General features: G+C 35.7%; 3 protein-coding genes across 10 annotated transcripts; 2 read left to right on the forward strand and 1 right to left on the reverse strand.

Moving 5' to 3' along the window:
- Positions 1-446: 446 nt before the first annotated feature.
- Positions 447-13473, forward strand: LOC132177591 (lysine-specific demethylase JMJ25-like). Of its 8 annotated transcripts, none has more exons than XR_009439784.1 (13): positions 447-1328; positions 1400-1515; positions 2139-2238; positions 2347-2488; positions 2818-2881; positions 2974-3703; positions 4327-4656; positions 5288-5806; positions 6570-6642; positions 6761-6846; positions 9083-9262; positions 9642-9890; positions 11004-11098. XR_009439784.1 is itself a non-coding variant. In XM_059589969.1 (13 exons), exons 1-13 carry the CDS (start codon positions 795-797, stop codon positions 13084-13086), a joined length of 2883 nt encoding a protein of 960 aa, XP_059445952.1. In that variant the 5' UTR covers positions 451-794; the 3' UTR covers positions 13087-13473. The 8 variants fall into 8 exon arrangements, 6 of the variants coding, with proteins under 6 accessions (XP_059445953.1, XP_059445952.1, XP_059445949.1 ...); XR_009439785.1 differs by having other exon boundaries at positions 448-1328; positions 9116-9262; XM_059589969.1 differs by lacking the exons at positions 9083-9262; positions 9642-9890 and adding exons at positions 12612-12673; positions 13065-13473 and having other exon boundaries at positions 451-1328; positions 6761-6831; positions 11004-11123.
- A 1370-nt stretch (positions 13474-14843) lies between these two features.
- LOC132178398 (protein TRANSPARENT TESTA 16) lies at positions 14844-19391 on the forward strand. Its single transcript, XM_059590838.1, is given in 8 exon segments — positions 14844-15028; positions 15217-15438; positions 17346-17412; positions 17517-17684; positions 18578-18619; positions 18705-18746; positions 18937-19149; positions 19302-19391. Coding segments are annotated over 7 exon segments (810 nt in total). The 5' UTR covers positions 14844-15028; positions 15217-15250.
- A 1774-nt stretch (positions 19392-21165) lies between these two features.
- Positions 21166-22968, reverse strand: LOC132179298 (pentatricopeptide repeat-containing protein At5g08305). The gene has a single exon (XM_059592003.1). It carries the CDS (start codon positions 22878-22880, stop codon positions 21252-21254), a length of 1629 nt encoding a protein of 542 aa, XP_059447986.1. The 5' UTR covers positions 22881-22968; the 3' UTR covers positions 21166-21251.
- Between the last annotated feature and the right edge of the window lie 633 nt (positions 22969-23601).

Here is a 23601-nt window from a genome sequence, read left to right on the forward strand (position 1 = left end):
AGGAAAATGGAAGTTCTCATCCCGTTTTCCCCTGCCCAGCTTTTAATGGAAAAAAAAGAAAGAAAGAAAGTGGTAGCTCACAAGCTGAGTGTGACAAGTGACAGTTTGTTCATTTAGATAAATTGGTTTGAAAAAAAATTATCTTAACCTATTCTAATAAGTTGCTAAATGTCACCTTTTATTCAAAATAATAATAATAAAAAAACGTAATTACTTGGTAACGGTAAAATATTCTTACATTCATTATACTAACAGTTAATAATTTTACTAAAAAAAACAGCTAATAATTTTGAACAAGAGAATTGTAAGAATCCGATCCGTCGAGGCCCAACTCTCTCACTACTACTCCCTTGAATCCTTTCCAAATCCAAGGCCACGGCACGTTGCTCAACCCATCGGTGATTTGACAATTGACATGCCTGCCACCACACCGTACAATTTGACGACTCACTTTCCTGGTTCTTCTACTTTTTCGTATGTTTTGTTTACTTCTTCCGTGACGGAAGAATTATCTTCCTTAGATAGAAGAAGGTTGGTATGATACGATTAAGTGGTGTACGTAACGTTTAGTTGGAAATGGAAACCCTAAAGATGTAATAATTTTTAGTCTCGGCGCTAAACATTCAAAATCCCATGCGGAGTTTCCCCCCCAAACAGCTTTCTATAAGTAAAAACTAATTAATAAACATTTAACGCACAGAGTTTCGGGAAGCTGGTTGGTCCGTTCCGATCACCACACTCTTCTTCTTTGCTACTCTCGAAGTCGCTTTTTTATTTTTTTGTTGGTGATACTAATGGCGCGTGGTCGAAAGCGGAAGAGCACGGAGAAAGCGAGAGAAAGTAATGGCGGTGCTGAGACGGAGGGGGAAGGAGTGGAGGCGGTGAAGAAGGGGAAGAGAGAGGAAGGGGTTTTGGAGAAGCTAAATGGCGGGAAAGGAATGGAAGTGAATGTTGCTGATGAGGGGGTGAAGAGGCCCGGTCGGAGGGGTCGGAAGAAGGGGAAAGTGGTGGGAAAGCGGGATTCTGGGGCTGGGGAGAAGGGTGAAGGTGGTTATTTGAAAGACAGGCTCAGAAATGTGGCCAGGAAGGTGAACTATGACGAAAGCTGGGGCGAGGGCGAAGAAGGTGATGAGGATGAAGATCGGGTTGTGGTGAAGAAGCGTGGAAGGAAGAGGATGAGAGTAGGGCAAAACCAGACTTCATCTGCTAAGAAAGTTAATGGAGGTAAGAAGCTTCTTGGAAGGCCAAGGAAGAAGACCAACATTGCCAATGCAAAGGAGAAGGTTCAAAACCAAGCCACGGTTACAACAAGTAAACGGGATTCAAAGGTAAGTTTCGTTGTTAATTACAGTGTCATCTATTTGTGGCTCTGTTTCTGACTACTTTGGGTATTCAATAGTGGATTGAAGAGAAGTCCTTAATGTGCCATCAGTGTCAGAGGAATGATAATGGCCGGGTTGTTCGGTGCAAGAAATGTAAGAGGAAACGATATTGTATCCCCTGCTTGACTAGATGGTAACTCATTTCTTTTATTCTTTTTCTTAAATAGTTTGTTTATATATTTCTTATGTTTTCTCTAGTAACTTGTCGATTTGTATAGTGCCCCTTCAGTTAACGTTTTTTTTTTTTTTTTTTTTTAAATGGGCCAATCCTAAGATGACATCCTCCTCCTGTCTTTTAGTGTCTCTCATCGGTTGCGTGATTGCTGTTTCTATGGGTTTAAATTTCAGAATGGTGTGACTGTCGTTCCTGTTATGTTTGTTCTGTGATAGATTTCCGTTATACTTGTCGATTGTCTTCTCCCCTGTTTATCAGATTTCAAGTTACCAAAAAAAAAAAAAAAAAATCTTTTTTCTGTTTTTAATTCTTCTGTTTCTGTGAGTTTTGCCTGGCTGACATTCTTTCTTGAAGATTTGCTTATAGTATGGAGGATTTGTTCAATTTCAAAATTGGTGTGGTTAACTTGTATAGGTAGTCTTGGCACTTTGAATTGAAGTGATCTTGGTTTATTATACTTTGGCAGAAAATCATGGCTTTAATCTTGAAATGAGCCAATCCATTGTGAATTACTTGGTTTCATTAAACGCGTGAGCTTCTGTTTTTGTAATTGCGAATACTATTTGGGTTGTGTTGCGTAGGTATCCTGATACAGTGGAGGATTTTATTGCCGAGTCTTGTCCAGTATGCCGTGGAATTTGCAATTGCAAAGCCTGCTTGCGATTGGATGTACCTGTGAAAGTTAGTTCTTTTTCCCCCCCTCACTTCTCATGAATTGGTGGTATTTTCTTTTGAAGTAGTTATGTTATGTTTGTCAAGATCAACAAATTTTTTTATCTTTTGCTGCAGAATTTGAAGAACTTAGAATTAGAGGTCAGTAAAGATGTGCAAATTGAGTGTTATAAGTTTGTGCTACAAACATTGCTTCCATTTTTGAGACGGATTAATGACGAACAAATGATCGAGAAGGAAATGGAGGCTAAAATACAAGGTATATTCTTTCAGTCCTTGTCAAATAAGCTTAGAAACTCATCTGCAGTACACATCTTGTTAGTTAGTTTGGAAGAGAACAGATTTCCTTAGTCTGTTTAGATCGGAGGGCTAGCTTCTCCTTTTTTGGGTAACCAGAGGCTGACTTCTCAGAAATGCAAAAATTGCTAATTTACTGGCTGATGAGAAATATTATTTGGCTTCTGTCTACACCTTGATGTGGGTCAATGTTAATTTTGATTACTCATGGTTGCATCGTAATACTCAGTTTAAAATTTATTTATTTTTGGATGTATTCTTGGGTTTGCTTATGGAGTGTTCATTTGGTAGGGTTAGTACTTCCAGAGTTAAAGATAGAACAGGCATATTGCCCAATTGATGAGCGTACGTACTGGTAAGATCTTTTTTAGAAATGATTTCTGTTGCCATTTGTTCCATATTTTTGTAAATGTTTTAATGTTACCTTGTCACCTCTTGCCTTTTCAGCAACAACTGCAAAACTTCTATTTTTGATTTCCACAGAAGCTGTCCCAGATGTTCTTTTGATCTCTGCCTTATCTGTTGTCAAGAGCTTCGTGACGGACACCTGCAGGGAGGCGAGGGGGAGGTGACTATGCAGTATATTGACCGGGGATTTGACTATTTGCATGGTGGAAAGGAGAAAAAAGTGAAAATGTCTACTGAGCCTAGCCCTAAGGATCACGTGAAGCCAAAATCTTGGTGGAAAGCGGAAAAAGATGGTAGCATTCCTTGCCCTCCAGAAGACATGGGTGGTTGTGGTCATTGTATTCTAGAATTAAGATGTATTTTCGCAGAAAACCTGGTTTCAGAGTTGCTGAGAAAAGCAGAAGAAATTGCCAGAACTTACAAACTCATGGATGTGGCTGCAATTCCTTCACAGCAGCGCTTGTGTTTCAACTCGGTGGGTGATGTTGACCTAAGCAATGGTGAGTTAAGGAAAGCGGCTTCTCGAGAAGATTCTGATGACAACTACTTATATTGTCCGAGGGCACAAGATATAGACCATGGGGATTTGAAGCATTTCCAGTGGCATTGGAGCAGAGGTGAGCCTGTGATTGTAAGCTGTGTGCTTGAATCTGCATCTGGTTTAAGCTGGGAACCACTGGTTATGTGGCGTGCAGTCCGTCAGTTGAAACATATCAAGCATGATAGAGATCTGGAAGTCACGGCCATTGATTGCTTAGATTGGTGTGAGGTTAGTTCATTTTAGTCCTTTTTTATATGTGAAAGCATCTTACTTTTGGGCGTTTAACTGCTTATAATTGATTTTATGTTTTGTGTCTAATTATTGTTTTTAGATAACTTTATCATTTTTTGTGAGAACATGTTCGAAAGTTCTTCAAGTACAAGGATTGGAAGTGGAAGAAATAAAAAGAAGGGCTGAGTACAGTTGTCTTTCTTAATCCAAATAACTGAAAAAAGGAAGCACTGACTTGCAACTTGTTCATCAGTATCCCATGCCATTAACAATCAATACTTGGCACTCTAGAATCAGCAGCTGCACGTGTTCCGTCCTTAGATTGATTTTGAAGGGAACATCATGATAACTGCTTCTCTTATCCATCCTTTCAGTCTCTATTTGAAAATTTTAGGTCCACCATGTTCCTGCTGTTCATTCTCTTTAAGGATTGTTAATGCCTAATCTTTGTATTTAATGGGTAATTGTTTCATTAACTTTTATCTGGTTTCTATGAGCTTTTGCGCTTCTTTAATAATTATTTTTTCCTCATGTCCATCTGGGTTGAATATGATAAGTAAAAGTTGTTTCAGTTGGTGATGATTTTGCTTTGTGATATTAACTCTTGTATTGAATTGTAGGGCCCTATCAATATCCACCAGTTCTTTATTGGGTATAACAAATTTCGACCCGATCGTGATAAGTGGCCCCAGATACTGAAACTGAAAGATTGGCCGCCATCTAATTTATTTGAAGAACGTTTGCCACGTCATTGTACTGAGTTTCTCTCTTGCTTGCCATTTAAGGAATATACCCATCCACAGAAGGGCCCTCTAAATCTTGTTGTCAAATTGCCTGAGAAATCTCTAAAGCCAGATTTGGGTCCCAAGACCTATATTGCTTACGGATTTGCTCAGGAACTTGGCCGTGGAGACTCTGTCACTAAACTTCATTGTGATATGTCTGATGCGGTATGTTTGGTTTTTTTTGAAACTTACTCTTTACCTTGTCTTCCCCTGAGGAAGACTCCTGTACTGTTTGGGTACTGCATGGATCTATTTATTTTTTATTTTTAACTTGTAAAGGAAGGTTAAAGGAAGTATACGTAAGGACCTGACGAATTGGGTAAGGGCTGGCATTAGGTGAACCCTGTGAGCTCTGTCAATTATTGTCCATCGGAAATGCTTTATGATATGATTCCATGCTTTAATTAGATAAATTTTATAACAGAGACATTTTATAACCCTTTAAAATTGAATATGGTGTGGAGTTTATAGTTTGTTCAGCCTTTCTTCTTTTTCAATAAATTATTATTCATAAAAAAAAGATGTTTTAAGTTTGTTAGACACATACATCTATGCTTGGTTTCAATGGGCATCAAGATCAAGTCAAAACACAGTTTAGGTCAGCTGGGCTGTGTTGGGCCAGGTTTTTATTTCTTTGTATTTTTAATCATAAAATAGTTGAGTTTGATTACTTGATTGATTTCCTCGGTTAATCCTTGCATTTTTTAGTGGCTGTATTTGAGTTAAAAGAAAGATTAGGCTTATATTTTTTCATTTGATTTTTTAATGTTTTTTGTTCTTAAATTCACATTTTCAGGTAAATGTTTTGACACATATGGCCGAAGTTACGCTTGGAGATGAAGATCTTGCGAATATAGAGGAGTTGAAAAAGAAACACTTTGAGCAAGACCAAATTGAACTCTTTGGAAATATTAAGGCTGTGGATGGGAAAGTTGAGAATAATATTTCTGATGGTGTATCTTGTAAAAGTGATGATGATAAATTTAGTGAAGTTGGTGATCAAAACCAAGATGTAACTGAAGAACTTGCTGCTCCTATTTTTCAACTTGTTGGTAGTACTGGTGATACTGGGATGAATGATAATGATTCTTTGAGGGGATCAGAGCTGGAAAAGACTGAGGCAGAAGTCGATCAAAATAACAATGATGGGAGTGGTGGTCCTGGAGTTTCTAGAAATAAGTTGGAAGGCTTAGAAGCTTCTGAGGGTGGTGCCTTGTGGGACATTTTTCGGAGACAAGATGTTCCTAAGCTCCAGGAATATCTTAAAAAGCACTTCAAGGAATTTAGGCACATTCATTGTTGTCCATTGCAGCAGGTAACTTAGTCAAGCAATGTTAATTAAATTTTTGCAATGATTTTTTCTTTTCGAATTATGATGAAGCGTTAACTAATGTTTTCTTCTTGATGATTGTTGCTTTATATTGGTCGTGGTAAAATTACTTCAGAGTATTTTATTCTTTTGGTCAATCATCCTGACATTGTGAATGGGCTTAACTTCAAATAGCACCTTCTCCCCTTGTAATAATTTGATGATGAAGTTGTGGTTTTGAGCTCACCAGATGCTTAATTTACAATTTAACAAAAGAGAAATGGTGTTTTACTTTGTCTTTTGTAATGATTCAAATAACCCTATTGATTGGAAATACTACAAGTTGGTGATAAAGTATTTTTAGCAAGTAAAAGTTGATGGTTGAAAGAGAAACTTAGTTGCCTAAAAATACCTAAGAATGATATTACTTTTTTTAAACTAGTCTGGATATGTCATTTTTCTCTAAAAATATTCTTAATCTCTTAAAATAGCTATGATCTTGTTGTATAAAAGAGAACCATGGGAAATTTGAATTGGATAGCACAAATTGGGATATAGCAGTGATGGAGTTAGAGAGCTGAAAAAACAAAATAAGTCATTATGTTTAAAAATTCAGGTCAATTTCATGAATTGTGGCTAGGAGTTGCATTATCTTTCCTGTGTGTTTCAGCCAGTATTACTGATTGATATGTATATACCTGTGCATGCGTGATTACAGATGTTTATTAGATTTTTTTAATGGAAATTATCATATCTTTTGGCGGTATAGGTTGTTCATCCTATACATGATCAGACCTTTTATCTCACTTTGGATCATAAAAGGAAGCTCAAGGAGGAATATGGTTAGTTCCTTTTAGACTCTTTCTCTCTCACGTGTATGTATATAGGGATTGAATGCGGCAGTCCATTTTCTTTTATTTTATCTTCTTCATATTTTAATGCTACTATGCTATCATATAGGAATTGAACCATGGACATTCGTCCAAAAACTTGGAGATGCTGTCTTTATTCCTGCCGGTTGTCCTCATCAAGTAAGAAACTTAAAGGTAAAGCAAATTATTATTATTTTTTTTCATTTTAGTTTATAAAAAATGGGATATGAATTTGAAGTGCCTAGTTATTAGTTATACATTGTTATTGTCCCCAAGGGATAGTTCAATGAAGCAGAGATCACTAATTCGAATGCCCCTCTCCTTGTGCGGACATGTGAAAAAAAAAAAAAAGGCTGTAAATTGTTATTGTGCTGCCTTTTCCCCCAAAATACATCTGTCATGCTTATTTATTTTCTAAGCTTGACATAGGATGGCCTATAAAAGTGAAATTAGAGAATTTTTTAAGTTGGTGGGTTTATATATGCTTATTATTATTATTTTTTTCCATCTTGTAACATTCACTTTTTCTTTATCCCAACGTAATTCATGGTTCGATGTACCCATTCCAGTGGAAAACTAAATATTCCTTGACTCTTGATTATCATCTTATGGTCCAGTTTGCCTGTTGCAGTGGGTTTACTGCTTGCATCATATTAGGTTTGCCAGTTGAAGTAGAAAGTGTCTCAAGTGTATTTTGGGGAAATTTTGTTCTCCCAATGTCATTCTGTTTAGCCTCATCATTGAGTCAATTGTAAGAGTCTGCAAGCCAGAAACAGTATGCACAAAATGAGTCCAAATGTCATGCAAATGCACTTGTAGAAGGTACCATATCAAATGACTCTGAGAAAGACATCATGTTGGGTGTATATGGGGCTGAAAGTACTGGCGGCTGAAGGGAAATTTTGGGTTTTAATTGGGATTTATGAGCTGGCTGACGGCTGAAAAAAGAATCAGTTTTTTGAGCTAGGTTTGAGGGCAATAGCGTAGGTTATTTTGAGTACAATCTGGCAGCAGTAAATATTCAGGTTTCCTTGTAAAATTGAACCATTTTTCTTTATAACTCTTTTTTCAGCCCTCTCATTCGCCCATCTATTAAAGCTACTAATTTATAAGAGGTTATTAAACAAATAACTACCACACAACAATTTAAAGAAAACTAAAACAACATTGTAATAAAATTAAGGAAAATTACACAAAATGTTACCTGATTTGTAACATTTTGTTTTACCTGATTTGTAATAAGTTTCTTGTGGAATCCAAATGTTATGAGAGCTCTCTAGGGTATGCCATAATAACAAACTATTCCCTACTATTAAATTTCGTAAAAAAATTTGACAGATTCCATTAGTATGCCATGTCAAATCGAATGAAATTATGACATGTGTCACCCATAATAATAATAAAAAATAAAAGGGGCTTGAAGAGGGGGTGGTCGAGATGTCCTCTTCGTTGGGGGTGGTTTGTGAGCTTACCCCAGATGTGGCTGAAAAATCCCCAAATGCCACAACAACCATACCCTCAGACTTGCCAATCATGACCAGCTAGTGCCCACAAACCACCTTCGGCCTCCACGACCTCAAATCTTCTGCACTTGCATTCCCATGATTGGATACTAAGCCCCATAATCAAACTTACCCGATAAATGCGACCCACTAGAACCAACACTATCAAAAAACACACCCCATAACTAATAGACCACAAAACGTTACAATATCACAACAAGAAGGCCAATCAGCATAAAAGCATGAAAAATTAAAAGAAAATTGAAGGAAAATAGAGGAACAATAAAAAAATGAAAATTGTTACTTGTTTCTAACAAGAGATCCAAGAAGGACAACCATACGAGAGAGATGATCTGATGACCGGGGTTGATGAGGAGATATGATGAGTGGAGATTGAGGAGGATTGACTAGTGAGGAGATATAGGGTTTAAAAAATAGGGTCTTTGGCTAGGTTAGGGTGTTACACTCGGTCAGTTTATTCCAATTTAAATTGGTACATTCTCATTTCGGCCAAGCCATACCTACTTTTGTCCAAATTCAGACTTCTGGTAGTTATATACTACCTAGTTTTAGTCAGGTCAGGCACTTTTAGTCTCTGTTTCTTCTGTTTCATCCAGCACATTTAGTTTCTTGTTTTACCTTTGCTGTTGGTTGTGCTTGGTTGTTTGCTGGTTTCTTGGTACTGTTTGTTTTTGCTAAAATTTGATAGTTGCTGGTTGATCTTTTGGTGTCGGGTTGTATTTTCGGCTTGCTGGTTGTTACTTCTAGTGTTGGTTGTGGTTACTGGTTTTCATGGAGTCTGCACAGCCTTAGTCTTGGGGTGATCTCACACTTCAATCAACCGCTTTGTACTTTGATCCAATCAATTGATCGATCAAGAGGCTAATCTCTTTTGTTTGGGCCGGTAGCTAAAAGAAAGTTCTTGCTTTCTCTTGAACAAGGGAAGGGTAGCATAACATTAACTTCAATTGAACAAGCTCAACCTTGAAAAAGAAAGGTGGTAGGCTGAAGAACTGTTGAATGCTTCAACTTGTCTGCTAAAGAAGGCGAAGGATGGGCGAGAGACTAGGCCAACTTACTGCTTTCAGGTAGCCTCAAAAGTATTTGGATTTACTTTTAAGTCTATAATAAGTGGAGGTTTCCAGCTGCTCACTATAGATATTGAGCAGAGGATCCCCGCGAAAAAGGCATCGACGTCTCTTTGAATTTGGGATTTCAATGGCGACTAAAAATGAAGTATCTTCTCTTCCTTCGGTCAGTCGAATGAGCCGTTTCGGCCATTCTTTTCCATGCTTTTCTTGGGCCGCAAATTGGGTCCATAAGCATATTTCCAATTTGTAAGCCATTTTGGAGAAGAGAAAATATGTAATGACTTGTTATTACTATTTTCTCATAGCCCCTTTCATATCTTGGAGGTCTTGCGCAAGCAGGTTGCAATTAATTAATTTCATTCTTTTTGCCATCCAGACATATTGGTCATCCTTGTTCATTTTGCCTAAAAGTGATTAAGATGGTGGAGCAAATTCTTCAGAATTGCCTGTGGAAGGAGAGTGACATCAGCCATGGTGGGGCAAAGGTTGCTTGGGCGAGAATTTTTCTTCCTAAGCAGGAGGGTGGTCTTAGGATTACAAATTTTGAAGTTTGGACTGAGTGGCTATGCTCAAATACATTTGGCACATTTGTATTGATGGTGACCAATCTATTTGGGCTAACTGGGTAAGATCCTACCTTATTAGACAAGATTTTAGAAGATGAGGCACCCAAGAGTATGTTCTTGGCACATTTTGTTACATGCTCTAATACCATGTAACGAATTCTATAAAATGAAAATGGATAATTTATGAAAATGAAATGAAGCTGTTCCATTTTGTATCCCCTTCCTTTATTTATAGATGTTTGTATGGGAATATTTTGACAGCTATAGGACACCTAGGGCCTGTTTGAGATTGTGTTTGAAATGCCTAAAAGTGCTTTTAACACAAAAAGTGTGTTTGAAGAAAAAAGTATTCGTTTGGTAAAAAAATTAAAAGCGCTTTTAATGGTTCAAGAAGCCTAAAAATGGTCAAAAAACACTTTTGGCAAAAGCTTTAAAATAAAGCTTTTGTCCAAAAATTCTTTTTGACTTGAAAGCTCTATTTCTCAAAAGCAATCCCAAATAAGCTCCTAGTCTTCTTCTAGGAGGTTTACAAACCACTCCTCACACCCTTGGAAAATTACACACCATTCGACACATTCATATATTCATTCTAATAAATGTAAATTGATGTCCTTATGGAATTGCCTCGAAGATTTCTGATTGACATGCTTATCTACCTCATGCTTCCACTTTTGAAAATAGGAATTGCTTTCTTAAATTATTTCTTATCATGGTTATATTCACCTCTTTTCAACTGTACAGGCGTACAGCTAACATGTGTTGATGGCTAGATGCTTCAATTCAAATACATATGCCCAAATGCACACATATATATGTATGCATTGACACAACCATGAACTTGAATCCAAGCCGGAGTGAAATGTTACATTGGTATTGCAATCGTATCAATGCATTTGTATGCTTGAGATGTTTAATTCCTAAATTACATTGTGTTTGGTATTTCTTGCATCTATGTCATTTTCTCTAGGTTTTTATTTTTATTTTTATTTTTTATTTTTTTATTTTTTATTATAAAGAGTCATATTGCCAAATGCACACACGTTAGCATTAACTTGGAATGGAATGGTTTAGTGGGGAATGCCCCTTGCTCTAATTGATTTCTATTGATAGATATGTTTCCATATACACATATAAATATATTTTGATCGATTTAAATTTTTTCTTCTATTCAGTCATGCATAAAGGTTGCACTAGACTTTGTCTCACCTGAAAATATTGGTGAGTGCATCAGATTGACAGAGGAATTCCGTACACTTCCTCAGGATCATAGGGCTAAAGAGGACAAGTTGGAGGTATGTCATTGCATTTATCCACAGCATGTTTCACATGAGCTTATTGTACAATGTTGCAAATAGTTTGCTATTTCATGAGTACTGCTGAGAGTTTGGTTTCTTATTTTACTCGTGAAAAAGTGTCGAGAATTTGGTTCCCGAAATTGAATTAGATCTTGTTATGCTACTGGTTTTTCTTAGATCTTATTTGTTTCAGTTTAGGCCTTTCAAAATTTTGGATGGTGCAAAAATGTTGAAATAAATTAATACGAATTCAAAAATTAACAATAAGATAAATAAAATATATGAAATGAAAAGTGGAGAATGGAAAGATCTTACAATGCTATTGAATCACGCAAGAGCATTGTTCTTAAAGGTTGATTTGTACCTCTTGGAATATATAATTCGATACAATCAGATCCCTTGACATGCAACCTCTTAGAATTAGATTATAGCGTCTACCTTTGTTAAGGATGCATTTTCAAGAATAAAGGCTAATAGAGCAACTATTTTTTTTTTTAAAAGTGAATTATGAAATATAACAACAAAATAGTTGCTAGTGGACGGCAATAACAGATACTAATACAATGCACGAAAAACCAAATGTAGTAAAAAATTTCAAAAGCCACTTAAACCAAAGAAATGGTGATGTGTGTATATATATGGTGCTGGTGGGTTTTCCAAAAAACAAAAAAAAAAAAAAATCTTATGACCAAATGGTCACAACGTCAAAACTGAAAAAGTTATGTTAGTTAGCAAATGGTCAAGCCATAAAAACTTTATAAAAGTCCAACGGTCAACAACGTAAAACCAATTAAAGTATAGTTTTTTTTCCACATTAAAACTCATGAAATTTTTTTAATATCAAACTGAAAAACATTTGAAGCAATTTTAATGACCAACGGCTAAAAAATGTTTGTAACAATACAACAATATCATCATTAAGGGTCTTATCATTTTATTTTGAATAAAACATTTAAGTGTTAACAAAGAAACCTCAGTAATACTATTCATTTACTGCTGCGGATCACTATTATTGCTGCCATCACAATGTTCCCCTCTTCCCACAACCGCAACTATGTGATACATCATTTCTCATACCCCTCCTCATTTTGAGCTAACTGCATCTATATGGCACCAGAAATCACCTCTCATCCTTCAGCAGTCCACTACCATGATTCTACCTCCACTTTGTTACATATAATCATTTTGTGTGCAGTGTGCATAATGCACTGGCACCTACTTTGTTGCTGTGCACAAGTTCTTGATAAATTGTAGCAAAATTGCCTCATCCACTTTTGAATGATGCTTATGTCGATAAATGTTGACTTGGGTGTGCATTAACTTTATTTTTATTTTGGAATGAGCTCAGCACAATTGGGTTTGGCTGAAATACGAGGTAGCTAGGACTTTGTGCTATGATAATTATATTATGTGAAATAGTTTCTTTCTAACATTTATGTTTGAATCTTGTGTTTGAGGTTTTGATTGCTGTTCTGCTTGAAACAGGTGAAGAAAATCATCGTTCATGCGATTAGCGAGGTTGTGGACAATTTGGATCAGAAACCAAGGTTAGTTAATCGCCATGGATTCACATATAGTGTAAAAAGTTTTTGCCTGTAGGTGTTGACGAAAACAGGCTGCTTCTCAATCTATGAAATCAATAATATGTATTTGATAAACAAAAGTGAAATTTGAAATACAATTCTATCTGGAATTAAAACCTTGTTGCTACAAATGAGCAGGATACCACATGTCAAATTTGCAATGAATATTAATACCCCATTTCCTTTAAGATTACACCATTTATGTATATCCTTCATCAGATCTGCATAACAAATACTTTAATGTTTTGATAATTATCTCTCCTCATGCGTCTTTCATTACGGTGCGCATGCATTATATGCTTTTGCACACATGGATGTCTGCTGAAAAAACCAGTTCTGGATATTTGAATTTCAGGTCTGAAACAGCTACTGCTTAGAAGATTCAAAGCAGGTTCAACTTCATTGGTGGTGATTTTTGCAACAGTGATACTTGTATAATATAAGAAGTATCTTCTGTATTTTGGGCATACAGCAACTAGTTATTGCTTACAAACAGAAAAGGTCATGGTGAATTTTGTTCAAGTAATTCATCAGTGGGATTTCTGTCAGTGGTATCGGCCTTTGGATTTCATTTTCTTTTGGTAATTGTGCTAGTTGTAATTTTTTTTTTTTTTTTGAAAGAATCAATTGTTGTGCACCTGAATTTTCTCTTGATGTGTTTATATATGGTGCCAGCCGTTGAGCAAAATAGTTGTAAAATCATTTTTACCGCCGCTGTTGTTTCATACACTCAATTCACTGAAACTTATTCACATCCAGACCAATTGGCCCCAATGAGATAATATTGCACGTATTTTTTTTTTTATTTACTTTACAGATTACATTTACTGAAAGATATTCCACCTAAGCCTTTGTGAAATAGGCCTCATTGAGAAAGAGAGAGAGACTATGGCTGAAAAACTACATGACAGGAGGTAGCTAGGAGGAATATATCATAATGATGACAATGAGATTCAAAGACAAAATTGGGGGGGACCAACTACCTATTTCTGACATTGCTGACGTGTTAGTCTGACTAAGCTTTGCCACCCTATTTCACTATCACTCCTTTCCTTGACTCATCACACTTTCAAGAAATCAAGAGGAAACTCTTAACAATGAGAAGGAAGTTTATTTTGATAGATGTAATATTATATTTAACAAAAGCACTTACCAATTACCATCAATTATTCAGAAAAATTGACCTTAGAATATTATTATATATTTGGAAAATGCCATAATAAGTGTAGCCATCTAATTTTAAACAAACCAAAAATTTCTCGTGAAAATCTTCAAAATAAGGGAAAAAAACAAAAAACAAAAAAGAAATAGCTTACTTATTAGGCTTACCTCTGCAGTGAGAACGTACACAACCATCATTTCATGGACTATTACAGGCATTTACAATCAGTTCCATGCATGAACATACTCTTAATTAATAAACCAAATATAAAATAATTAAAACCCAAATTACCCAATAATTAATAAATATTGATCACTGTAGCCAAACAAAGCTGCTTTCCAAGTAAAACTAAATACAAAATTATAAATAAAAAATTAATAAAACTCTGGTCCACACATAAATAAACTGTGTTAAAGTATTAATTAAATAATAATTAATTTTTTTAAAAAAAGAACTTTGGTGTGGGTTTTGAAGTTAAGAGAGCGTTAGGGGATTGTTAAAGTATTGAATTAGGGTGTTGGATCATTAATTAGAAAGGCATGCAAGATGACATATCAATAAATGAAAATCTGCCCCAAGAGGATTGTTACTCTTTGTCGTTTCCTATTATTTCTCGGGATTTCTATTTCTGGTAAGTCCGGTTTCTCCAACTATTACTATAATCGGCAAAAAGTCAGGGTTGCTTTGCAGACCTCCGCAGTGGTGGTTAGGCCACAGCAATCTGTAGTGTATGTCCAAGGACCACCCTTCTTCCCTGAAATTACAGTCTTGCCATTCATATTTTTGCCTTGGCAATAAAATAATAATGTTCACGTACGTACAGCAGCCATATCGCAATTGCGCCTGATCGAGGGACCGTCGCATCATCGCCGTCCGTTCGTTTGACCAAATGCTCTTGATCAGAGTGCCACCTCAACAAATCCAAGCCCACCCCCTCTCTCTCTCTCTCTCGATCTGCCTGTCTAGGTTTTGTATATTCCTGGATGGAGGGATTCATGCAAGATGATCAGGTGCATTTTGGTAGTTTTGCAGAAAAGAAGAAGGGCTTTTAGGTAATCAGCACGTAGAGTAGCTGATCATATAAGCTTCAAATTTCAATACTCTTTCCAATTTACAAGCAAGAAAAGAGAAGAAAAGAAACATCTTCTGATCAGCAGGTATACATTTTCTTTCTTTTTCTCTCTTGGAAGAATACAGAGCAGTACTAAAATTACTAGCTAACAATATTTTGGAATTTCATTAAGAATGTTATGAATGGGTTTTTGTTATGAAATAAATTAACATGGAAAAGAGTAGAAATAATATATAATTCGTTTAATTTGTTGTTTATTTGAGTGGAAGAAAGATAGGGAGAAAGAAAATAAGGTAATAGGCTGGAAATGGGACGTGGAAAGATACAAATCAAGAGGATTGAGAACCAAACGACAAGGCAGGTGACCTTCTCGAAGCGGCGGGCAGGGCTACTGAAGAAGACTCACGAGCTTTCGGTGCTTTGTGATGCACAAATTGGGCTCATCATTTTCTCAAGCACTGGAAAGCTGTGCCACTACTGCACTCACCCCTTTAGGTATATATATACAAAACTTGTTTGATTTCTTTTGCATCATCGATCTATATATATATATCACTTCATTTTCCCTATCTCATGCTAGCTTGTTTGCTAGGGTTGTTCATTTTAGTAATTAATTACCCCTTCAGAATCTCTCTCTCTGATTGAAGGCGAATTAATAAACCTCCATTAAATAAAGATTGACCAGCTTGAGTGCTTGACTCGCTCTTAGTTTCATGCTTCTGACAGATTAGGGTTTTCCTTATATATATATATATCATGCAAGATGTAAGCTTTGCTGAAGCAGCTTTATGATGATTTCTTTTCAGTTGCAGTCCCAGTCAACAGCTATAATAGGGACTTTGATAATCTTCTCCACAATTTCTTTTTCTTTTTCTTTTTTTCGTTTTCGAGTCACAAATACTAGCTTGTGATCTGTGTGGTCCTTGGTTTTCAATCCACATTGTTCAGAATGCATGTGCTACTTTATTATTGTTATTTTTTGTAATAGTAGAATGTGCTATATATATATATATATATATATATATATATATATACACACACGTCTGATAATTAACAAGTTAATAATTTTCATGGGTTTTAAACTGCACCATTGCCAGCTATATATACTGATATTGAGATTTATGGCCTCTTAAAATATTAGATTTTTTTTTTAAAAAAAAAGATGTTAATGGGTGAAGACGCAATAAACGTACAATATACATTATATTTTTATCTCATAATAATAATGACGTGACGATTTCAATCAATTCTTAGATCAATACATTCTTATTAAAAAAATAAATAAAAAAAATTCAAGGGTTGGGGTTGGAATTGTGACGTCACCATTACGAGATAATTGTGAGATTAAAAATGGTGATATATAGTTTTGCTCAAGGGTTGATTTTAATTGCCACAATATCATCCTAATTGTATGGTATTATTAATAAAAGTCTATTAAATAACATTACTCAAAATTATATAAGTGATTGTATGTGGTCCATCTAGTATGTTGTTAATGTTTTGCGGTATTAATTTAGGGATGAATTAATCAGCAAGTTTGGTTGAGTTTTGCTACATCACTGCATTATCTTTTCTTTGCAAAATTGTAGCTCAAATGTATACATTAATTCAAATATTCAATGCTAATAATTATTTTACATTCCATTTTCATCATTTTAATTAATTTTTGCATGTGGAAATTCATTTATAAATTGGTACTTATAGTCCTACAATAAATTTACTGGAAAAAGATTGATCTATTTTTAATTACCAGATTGATCACAAATATTGTACCTGAATAATTTACTGAACACGTACACTACAGTGATGAACAACTTCAATTATTTAAATATGTTTACCAGTTGAAGTCTTTATTAATCATGAGTTCTTGTTAATTTCAATCTGTTAATTAAGAAAAAATAAAATAGTGTCATTAATTAATAAAAAGATTGTTAATTCATAATCAAACCCTTCCTCAACGAATATTTCTGAACCTGAAGATATATAAATAGCAAAATTAATTATGTTTATTCCTGTGACATCTTGTTAATTGAAGTTGTCTCCTATTTATGGATATTGCCAACATGAACTTTTGGGACAGTGAGCTCGATCGCACTTGCAAGTAATTCTTAGGTTCTTCTTAGCTCTTACCAAAATCTATTGATAGCAATTTTAAGATGAATGGCTGGTAATTAATTATCATTTAAAATATCCAATAATATTAAACACTTGTAGTTGTAGATAATCAAGCCATAGCAGCATGTTCATTAAATGACTAGTAATTTAATAATTATATATAGATAAGCAAGTAAAATCATTATAGTTTTGCATGCAAACAGTACTCGGAGGTTTCTTCTTCAATTAGATATATGATCTGCAGATAAATGTCATGGGTTAGAACAAAATTGTTTATGTTGTCACAGAATGGAGCAACTGATAGAAAGGTACGAAAAGGTTACGGGCACTCGTGTTCCTGAGCATGATGGCCGGGTATATATATATATATATTTATAAATTTATGTTTTTCATATATATATATATATATATATGAGATTTGATTTGATGGATCCTTTTAATTGTGAATCGCATTGTAGGAAGAAATATACGCTGAAATGACAACGCTGAGAAGAGAAACTCATCGTCTTCAACTAAGCATGCAACGCTACACTGGCGAGGACTTGAGTTCCTTGCGATCCTATGAGGATTTGGATCAACTTGAAAAGGAACTCGAACGCTCACTTAACAAGGTTCGAGATCGGAAGGTATTTCTTTCTTAATTTTCTACTATTTTCAATCTGCTTTTCCGCATCCAGATTACATCTTTCTTGATGATCATGATAAAATTAATTAGAGGTGGCAATTCGTATTTGTGTGTTAGATTTAAGTCGTGTCAAGGCATGAGTATAAGATTATATAGGTTAATTCTAACTCGGCTCATTTGATTAAATGAATCAGACTCTTCAATTATATATAATTAACTAGTTTTGCATTGAGTTTGTATTGAATTCGTGGGTCCTGTAAAAAATTGACAGCCCTTATGTTCATGTCGTATTAAGGTCGTATTAAGACATGAGTAAAAGATTATATGAGTCAATCCTAACTCGATCCATCTAATTTCGTATTGAGTTCGTATTATGTTTGTGTTGTCTTGTTGTAGTCAATCTTGGCTAGCTATCACTTTATGATACTTTTGGATTATATATTTAGTTTCCTCAAGTTCTAGAATTACTTGATATCAATGTGCTTTTGTTAATTTGCACTGCTTAATTGTCTATCGAGAAAATTGTTCCATTTTGAAATTATTAAATTTGCCATTCCTCTCCAGTCTTTAATATTATTTATCCTTTGGAATACTTTTGCTTTCAATTAGCTCACAAGATAGTTTTGCCATACTTTTTTTTTTTCTTCTTCTTAAGATAACAAGGAGAAACTGCTTACTGCATAGCTGACTGTACAAGTAAACCCCGAACAATATGAGATTTCATGAAAGACAATGGAGTTTCACAGCTCGATTTTAAAATGAACTAAAATATAAGTAATAATAAAAGCATGCACTATAGATGTATATATAGAGATCTCCTTGAATTTTTAATAAACGTACTATTCTTTTTTTGTCATTTTTTTTTTTTTAAAAAAAATTTGTTTGACTGCGCAGAATGAGCTCATGCAGCAGCAGCTGGACAACCTGAGAAGGAAGGTGAACTCTCTCCCTCTGCAAAACAAACACACACAAAAACACACCAATATGAGATTTTAAACTTTCTTTTGTTGTTAATATTTAGGAGCGTATGTTGGAGGAGGAAAATAGCAGCATGTGCCGTTGGGTAAGTAAAGGATTTCAAAAGAGCCCTATGGATGTCCAGTTAAAGCATCCTACTTAGGTTATCTGGACCATCTAATGGGATGAGAGTACTTCAATTAGCAGAAGTATCAAACAGTTTAAATTGTAGAGGAAATAAATAGTTCAGTGGAGATTCAAAGTAATTACTTGCGTTGGCTGGTGGCTATGGACAGATTCAGGAGCACCAGGCAGCCATAGAGTATCAGCAAGCAGCAATGGAGGCAAAGCCAGTGGAGAATCATCAAGTTGTAGATCAATTCCAGTTATATGGAGAGCAACCCTGTAGCGTGCTTCAACTTGCCACTTTCCCTCCTGACATTCAGCCATATCATCTTCAACTTGCTCAGCCCAGTTTTCAAGATTAACTTTCGTCTCAGGTTCCACAGGTATGGCATAATAATTATAATCATCATCATAAATCTTGTCATCATCTTCAACATAATAGTTCTAGAAATGAAATCAGATTTTGGGCAACTGAATTGCTGCACATAGTGATCAGTAGGCTCACTGAGCTTCAAAAAGCTTAAATCAATTGCAGACTCTAAGAGGTGTAAACAGGCAGTTTTGTGCAGCCATTAGTTTTGATTATAAATTTGACTTATGTCCATCAAAACAAATCAATCGTTGAGATGTGGGTTAGAGTGCTATCTAGGAATTCAGTTAGGAGGCATCAGATAGTTTCCAAGACATCCACAGCAACAGGCGGCAAATAAAACTAATGCATATTGAGTGAATTTGTTGGTGAAATGATTGTGCAACTTTCTTGATGGGTTTCTTGATAAAACTAGCCTGAAAACAGTATTTAACATACACCTTATGAAGTGGAAGTCATTAGTACTGATCTTCCCCTCTCTCTCTCTCTCTAAAAATCAGCAATATTGGTGATTCAATCCATATTTTTCTCAGTTGTCATAAGTTAAAACTGTACCAGTTCTTCTTTGAATGTCTTACTGATATGTCTATTAATTAACGAATTTGCAGTGAGATGGGTTTCTAGCATGAAGGGGGATGAAGGAATAATATTTCACATTGTTATCAAGATGAAGGGTTACAGTTTCTACTAGATGTTACTTGTATGGGAGATTCTACAGTAAGACAGCTTTTATGTTTCTGAACCTACTTAATTAGCTAAAGAAAAAATAATTTCTTTGTGTGTGTTATTGAAGTAACTCTTTATCCATATACCAAGGATTTGACTCAAGTATGTCTTTAAGTTTCCAAGCACTATAGCAACTATCATATTAGAGAGAGAAGTACAGACCTAGATGTTAATGATATTATCGTTCAATGATATTGCTCCTCTACTTGCCAAAAGGAATTTATAACTTTCCAATTCATCACTTTATGTGGTATGACAATGATTTAGTACTTTGTCTTTCATTTTTGATTTATTGGAGACACTGTAAGAAAATAAAATATCTTAAGGTCAATGATTTTAGACCCAAACTCCAGAATCTTAATTTTGGAAAATACTTATAGCTAAAAGTTCCTAAAAAATATCTGTCATTGAAGAGTAATCATAATTTTAAAAGCAGAGTCAATGAAGCTTCAGTTCATTATACTGTCTGGCTACATCAAAATCTGATAATTGAATTGAGTAAATGCAGCTATTTGAGGTATTCTTTTATAAAAAGTTATCAGACTGATTGAAATCATAAAACCTCTCATTATAGCAGTTTAATCCAATGAAACAACCCATAAACATTTTTCACCTAAATCTTCTCTACTCTAGCTACAAAGCTTTGTCAAGAAAAATTGTAGTGTATAAGAAATAAATCTAAACCATCAATTCCTTGCTCACAAAAGTGCCCTTGTCTTATCAGCTTGTTGGTAGAGTTCTAGTGCACGTTGTTTGTTTGCAAAGCATTTCCACTTCTTTTGGTTTGTGAGGAGAGGTTTATTGGTAAGCTTGGTAATGGTCTAGATTAGCTTTGTGTTCCTACTCTGACCAAGAGGATTGTATGAGTATACAAAAATATGCATATGTATTTGAATTGAGTGTAAATGAAATATTATTTACCCATTTATAAACTAACAAGTGAGGCTCCTGGACAACGAACTTCACAAGATATCAGGAAACTTTGGCTTCAGTGGCTTCAGCAATTATGGATATCAATAAAGCTTGCCCTGAACTCGCTGGATCTAGTTACTGTCACACCATCAAAGTTGCAAATCGTTAGGATCAAGTAAAGAGAGCCAAATCATATATTACTGGGCCTTAAGTGGCAAAACCAATGATGCAGGATATAAATTGCTGGGCCTCAATTTTTTAAATTGAAAGTAGGTGAGAGGGTAGATTGATATCGGTAGAAACCCCTGCATGGAAGATCAGAATACATTCTAATGAGAGAAAATACCAGAAGCAAAGAAAATTGAATATTACCAGGTTGGAATAGTACGTTCTTTTCAATGACCCTTTTAAAATTTATAATAAATCATAAATAGTTTTAGTTGTTATAAACTTCAAATAAGATTCATTGCAATACGCTCATACATCCGTCATACAGTACAGACAATATTCTAGATTTTCATAATCAGTATCATGTTTGATTTGGCTTATAATAAACTTCAGCATCACATAGATTTGTTCCGAGTCAGGATGTGTTTTATCCTGGGATATGAACCTATGAAGGATTCCAAAGATCTCCACAAAACTATGCCCAGGAGATTTCTTCACGCCTCTCCTCGTCATGGCTTTTCTCATGGTTCTTGCGTCATCCCAACGCTTCTCAACTGCATAAATATTTGAAAGGCCAACATATCTACCGTCATGATCCGGCTCCAACTCTATAAGCTTCTTTCCAACTATTTCTGCAAGATCTAATTTTCCATGGTTCATACACCCACTAAGTAGAGCACCTAACATTGAAGCCGTTGGCTCCATGGGCATTTGACTTATAAATTGATACGCCTCAGCTAATTGACCTGCACGTGCCAGTACATCTACCATGCAAGCATAGTGCTCACTCTTAGGTGTCATGCCATGTTCACAAAGGCACTCAAAGAAATGCCAAGCTTCCTTCACTAATCCTCCATGAGCACAGGCAGTTAACAAGCACAAGTATGTGATCTCATCTGGGGCAATCCCAACACCTTGCATTTTGGTGAATAATTCAAGTGACTCTATGACTAATCCATGAGTTGCAAGCCCTCCAATTATTGCATTCCAAATCAACACATCAGTTCGTCTCATTGGAACCTCACGAAAGACAATCAAAGCCTCCTCTATCGCCCCACATTTGGCATACATGTCTACAAGAGAAGTTTGCAAGACTAAAGTTAAAGGCAACCCGTTATCAACAATATAGTGATGCATCATCCTCCCCTGCTCAACTGCACCTAAGTGCGCACAAGCACACAAAACACTCACCATAGTAACCTCATTGGCCTTGGGCCCTGCACCACGCATTTTTTCAAACTGAACTATAGCCTCCCTGTACTCTCCACTCTTGACATACCCATCAATCAAAGAGCTCCATGACACAACATCCCGCTCCGGCATCAACTCAAACACTTCCCGTGCAGAATTTACATCCCGACACTTGGAATAGCCATCCAGCATTGCATTCCATGAAACTAAGTTTCTTGTCAGCATTCCATCAAATGTCTGACGTGCATATACGATATCCCGACAAGAAGCATACATATGAATCAAAGAATTCTGAATAAACCTATCAGACTCAAACCCAGTTTTCACGACATGGGCGTGCACCGCCGCCCCAAGTTCCCGCTTCAAAAGGCGCGCCGACGCCTTCATAAGAAAAGGGTACGTCAAGTAATCCGGCGGGATGCCAACACGCAACATTTTAACAAAAACTGATATCGAAGGATTTGGATTTTTGCTGTTTGAGTAGCCTCTTATGATAGTGTTCCAAACAAAAGTTCTTGGACTGGAAAGCTGCAAAAATGCCCGGTAGGAGTACTCGATGTCACCCCAATCAGAAAGTGCAGAGAAAGAAATAATTTTTGACACAAAAGGGTCATCTTGGGAGAGACCAAGAGTGGTTATGAGAGCATGAATTTTCTTTAGCTCAAGCATCGATTTGCATTGATCAAAAATGGAAATCAAAGTTTGGTTTACATTGGCATTTTTACAAGGCAATGACAGATTCAACATTTACTGGTAAAGGGGTAAAGCTGTTGGTGGAACACTTTCAAATGCTTGACCAGTTGGAGGGAAGGCATGACAATATTGCCAAACGGCAAAGAGCTACAACAGACATTAGACACTTCTATCTCAGATTCCCAAGCCCTTTCGGGTTGTAGGAAAGCTGGGCCAATTCCAGGGCTGAATTGCTTGGGCTTGGATCAAAAAATTTATTAGCCCACCAAGAAAAAGGCACATTTCCTTGGGAACATGTCATCTCCGGTTTAAATAAACTGGATAGTATTCAGTTCGTTATATCTTATGGGTATTTTTATATTTTCACTTTTTTATGAGACAAAAATACCTCTAAAATATAATTAACTAAATATTCTACAAATGAACTGGAGAGAATCTTAATTCATTTCCTTGAACTAGTTTATAACACAAACTTGAATTTTTAGCAAGAAGGCCCAGAACTGTGCCTACTACCAACAACATATACGAGTAATGTTAGAAGCCTAAAGTCTTTTTTATGTTCTTTTTGTGTCCCCGAGAAGGCACCATTTTTCAAACTAGTTCTTTTGTCTCACATTTGGTATACAATCATTGATTTTTTGGTTGAGGGACCACACTACATTAGCTAAGGCTCGAGGGGATAATGGGGTGATACATATAATTAATTTAGTTTCCCACGACAAAATTCTTAAACATCCTCCTTTTTTCTATTATTGTTCACCAGTATCACACATCT

Source organism: Corylus avellana, chromosome ca4 (assembly GCF_901000735.1).
Source record: "Corylus avellana chromosome ca4, CavTom2PMs-1.0".
Lineage (NCBI taxonomy): Eukaryota > Viridiplantae > Streptophyta > Magnoliopsida > Fagales > Betulaceae > Corylus > Corylus avellana.

Coding starts and splice junctions, on each gene's coding strand:
- LOC132177591 (XM_059589966.1), top strand. CDS start 795: ATGGCGCGTGGTCGAAAGCGGAAGAGCACGGAGAAAGCGAGAGAAAGT. Junction 2,239..2,346: donor GATTGGATGTACCTGTGAAA/GTTAGTTCTTTT, acceptor CTTTTGCTGCAG/AATTTGAAGAACTTAGAATT. Junction 5,807..6,569: donor ATTGTTGTCCATTGCAGCAG/GTAACTTAGTCA, acceptor TTGGCGGTATAG/GTTGTTCATCCTATACATGA.
- LOC132179298 (XM_059592003.1), bottom strand. CDS start 22,880: ATGTTGAATCTGTCATTGCCTTGTAAAAATGCCAATGTAAACCAAACT.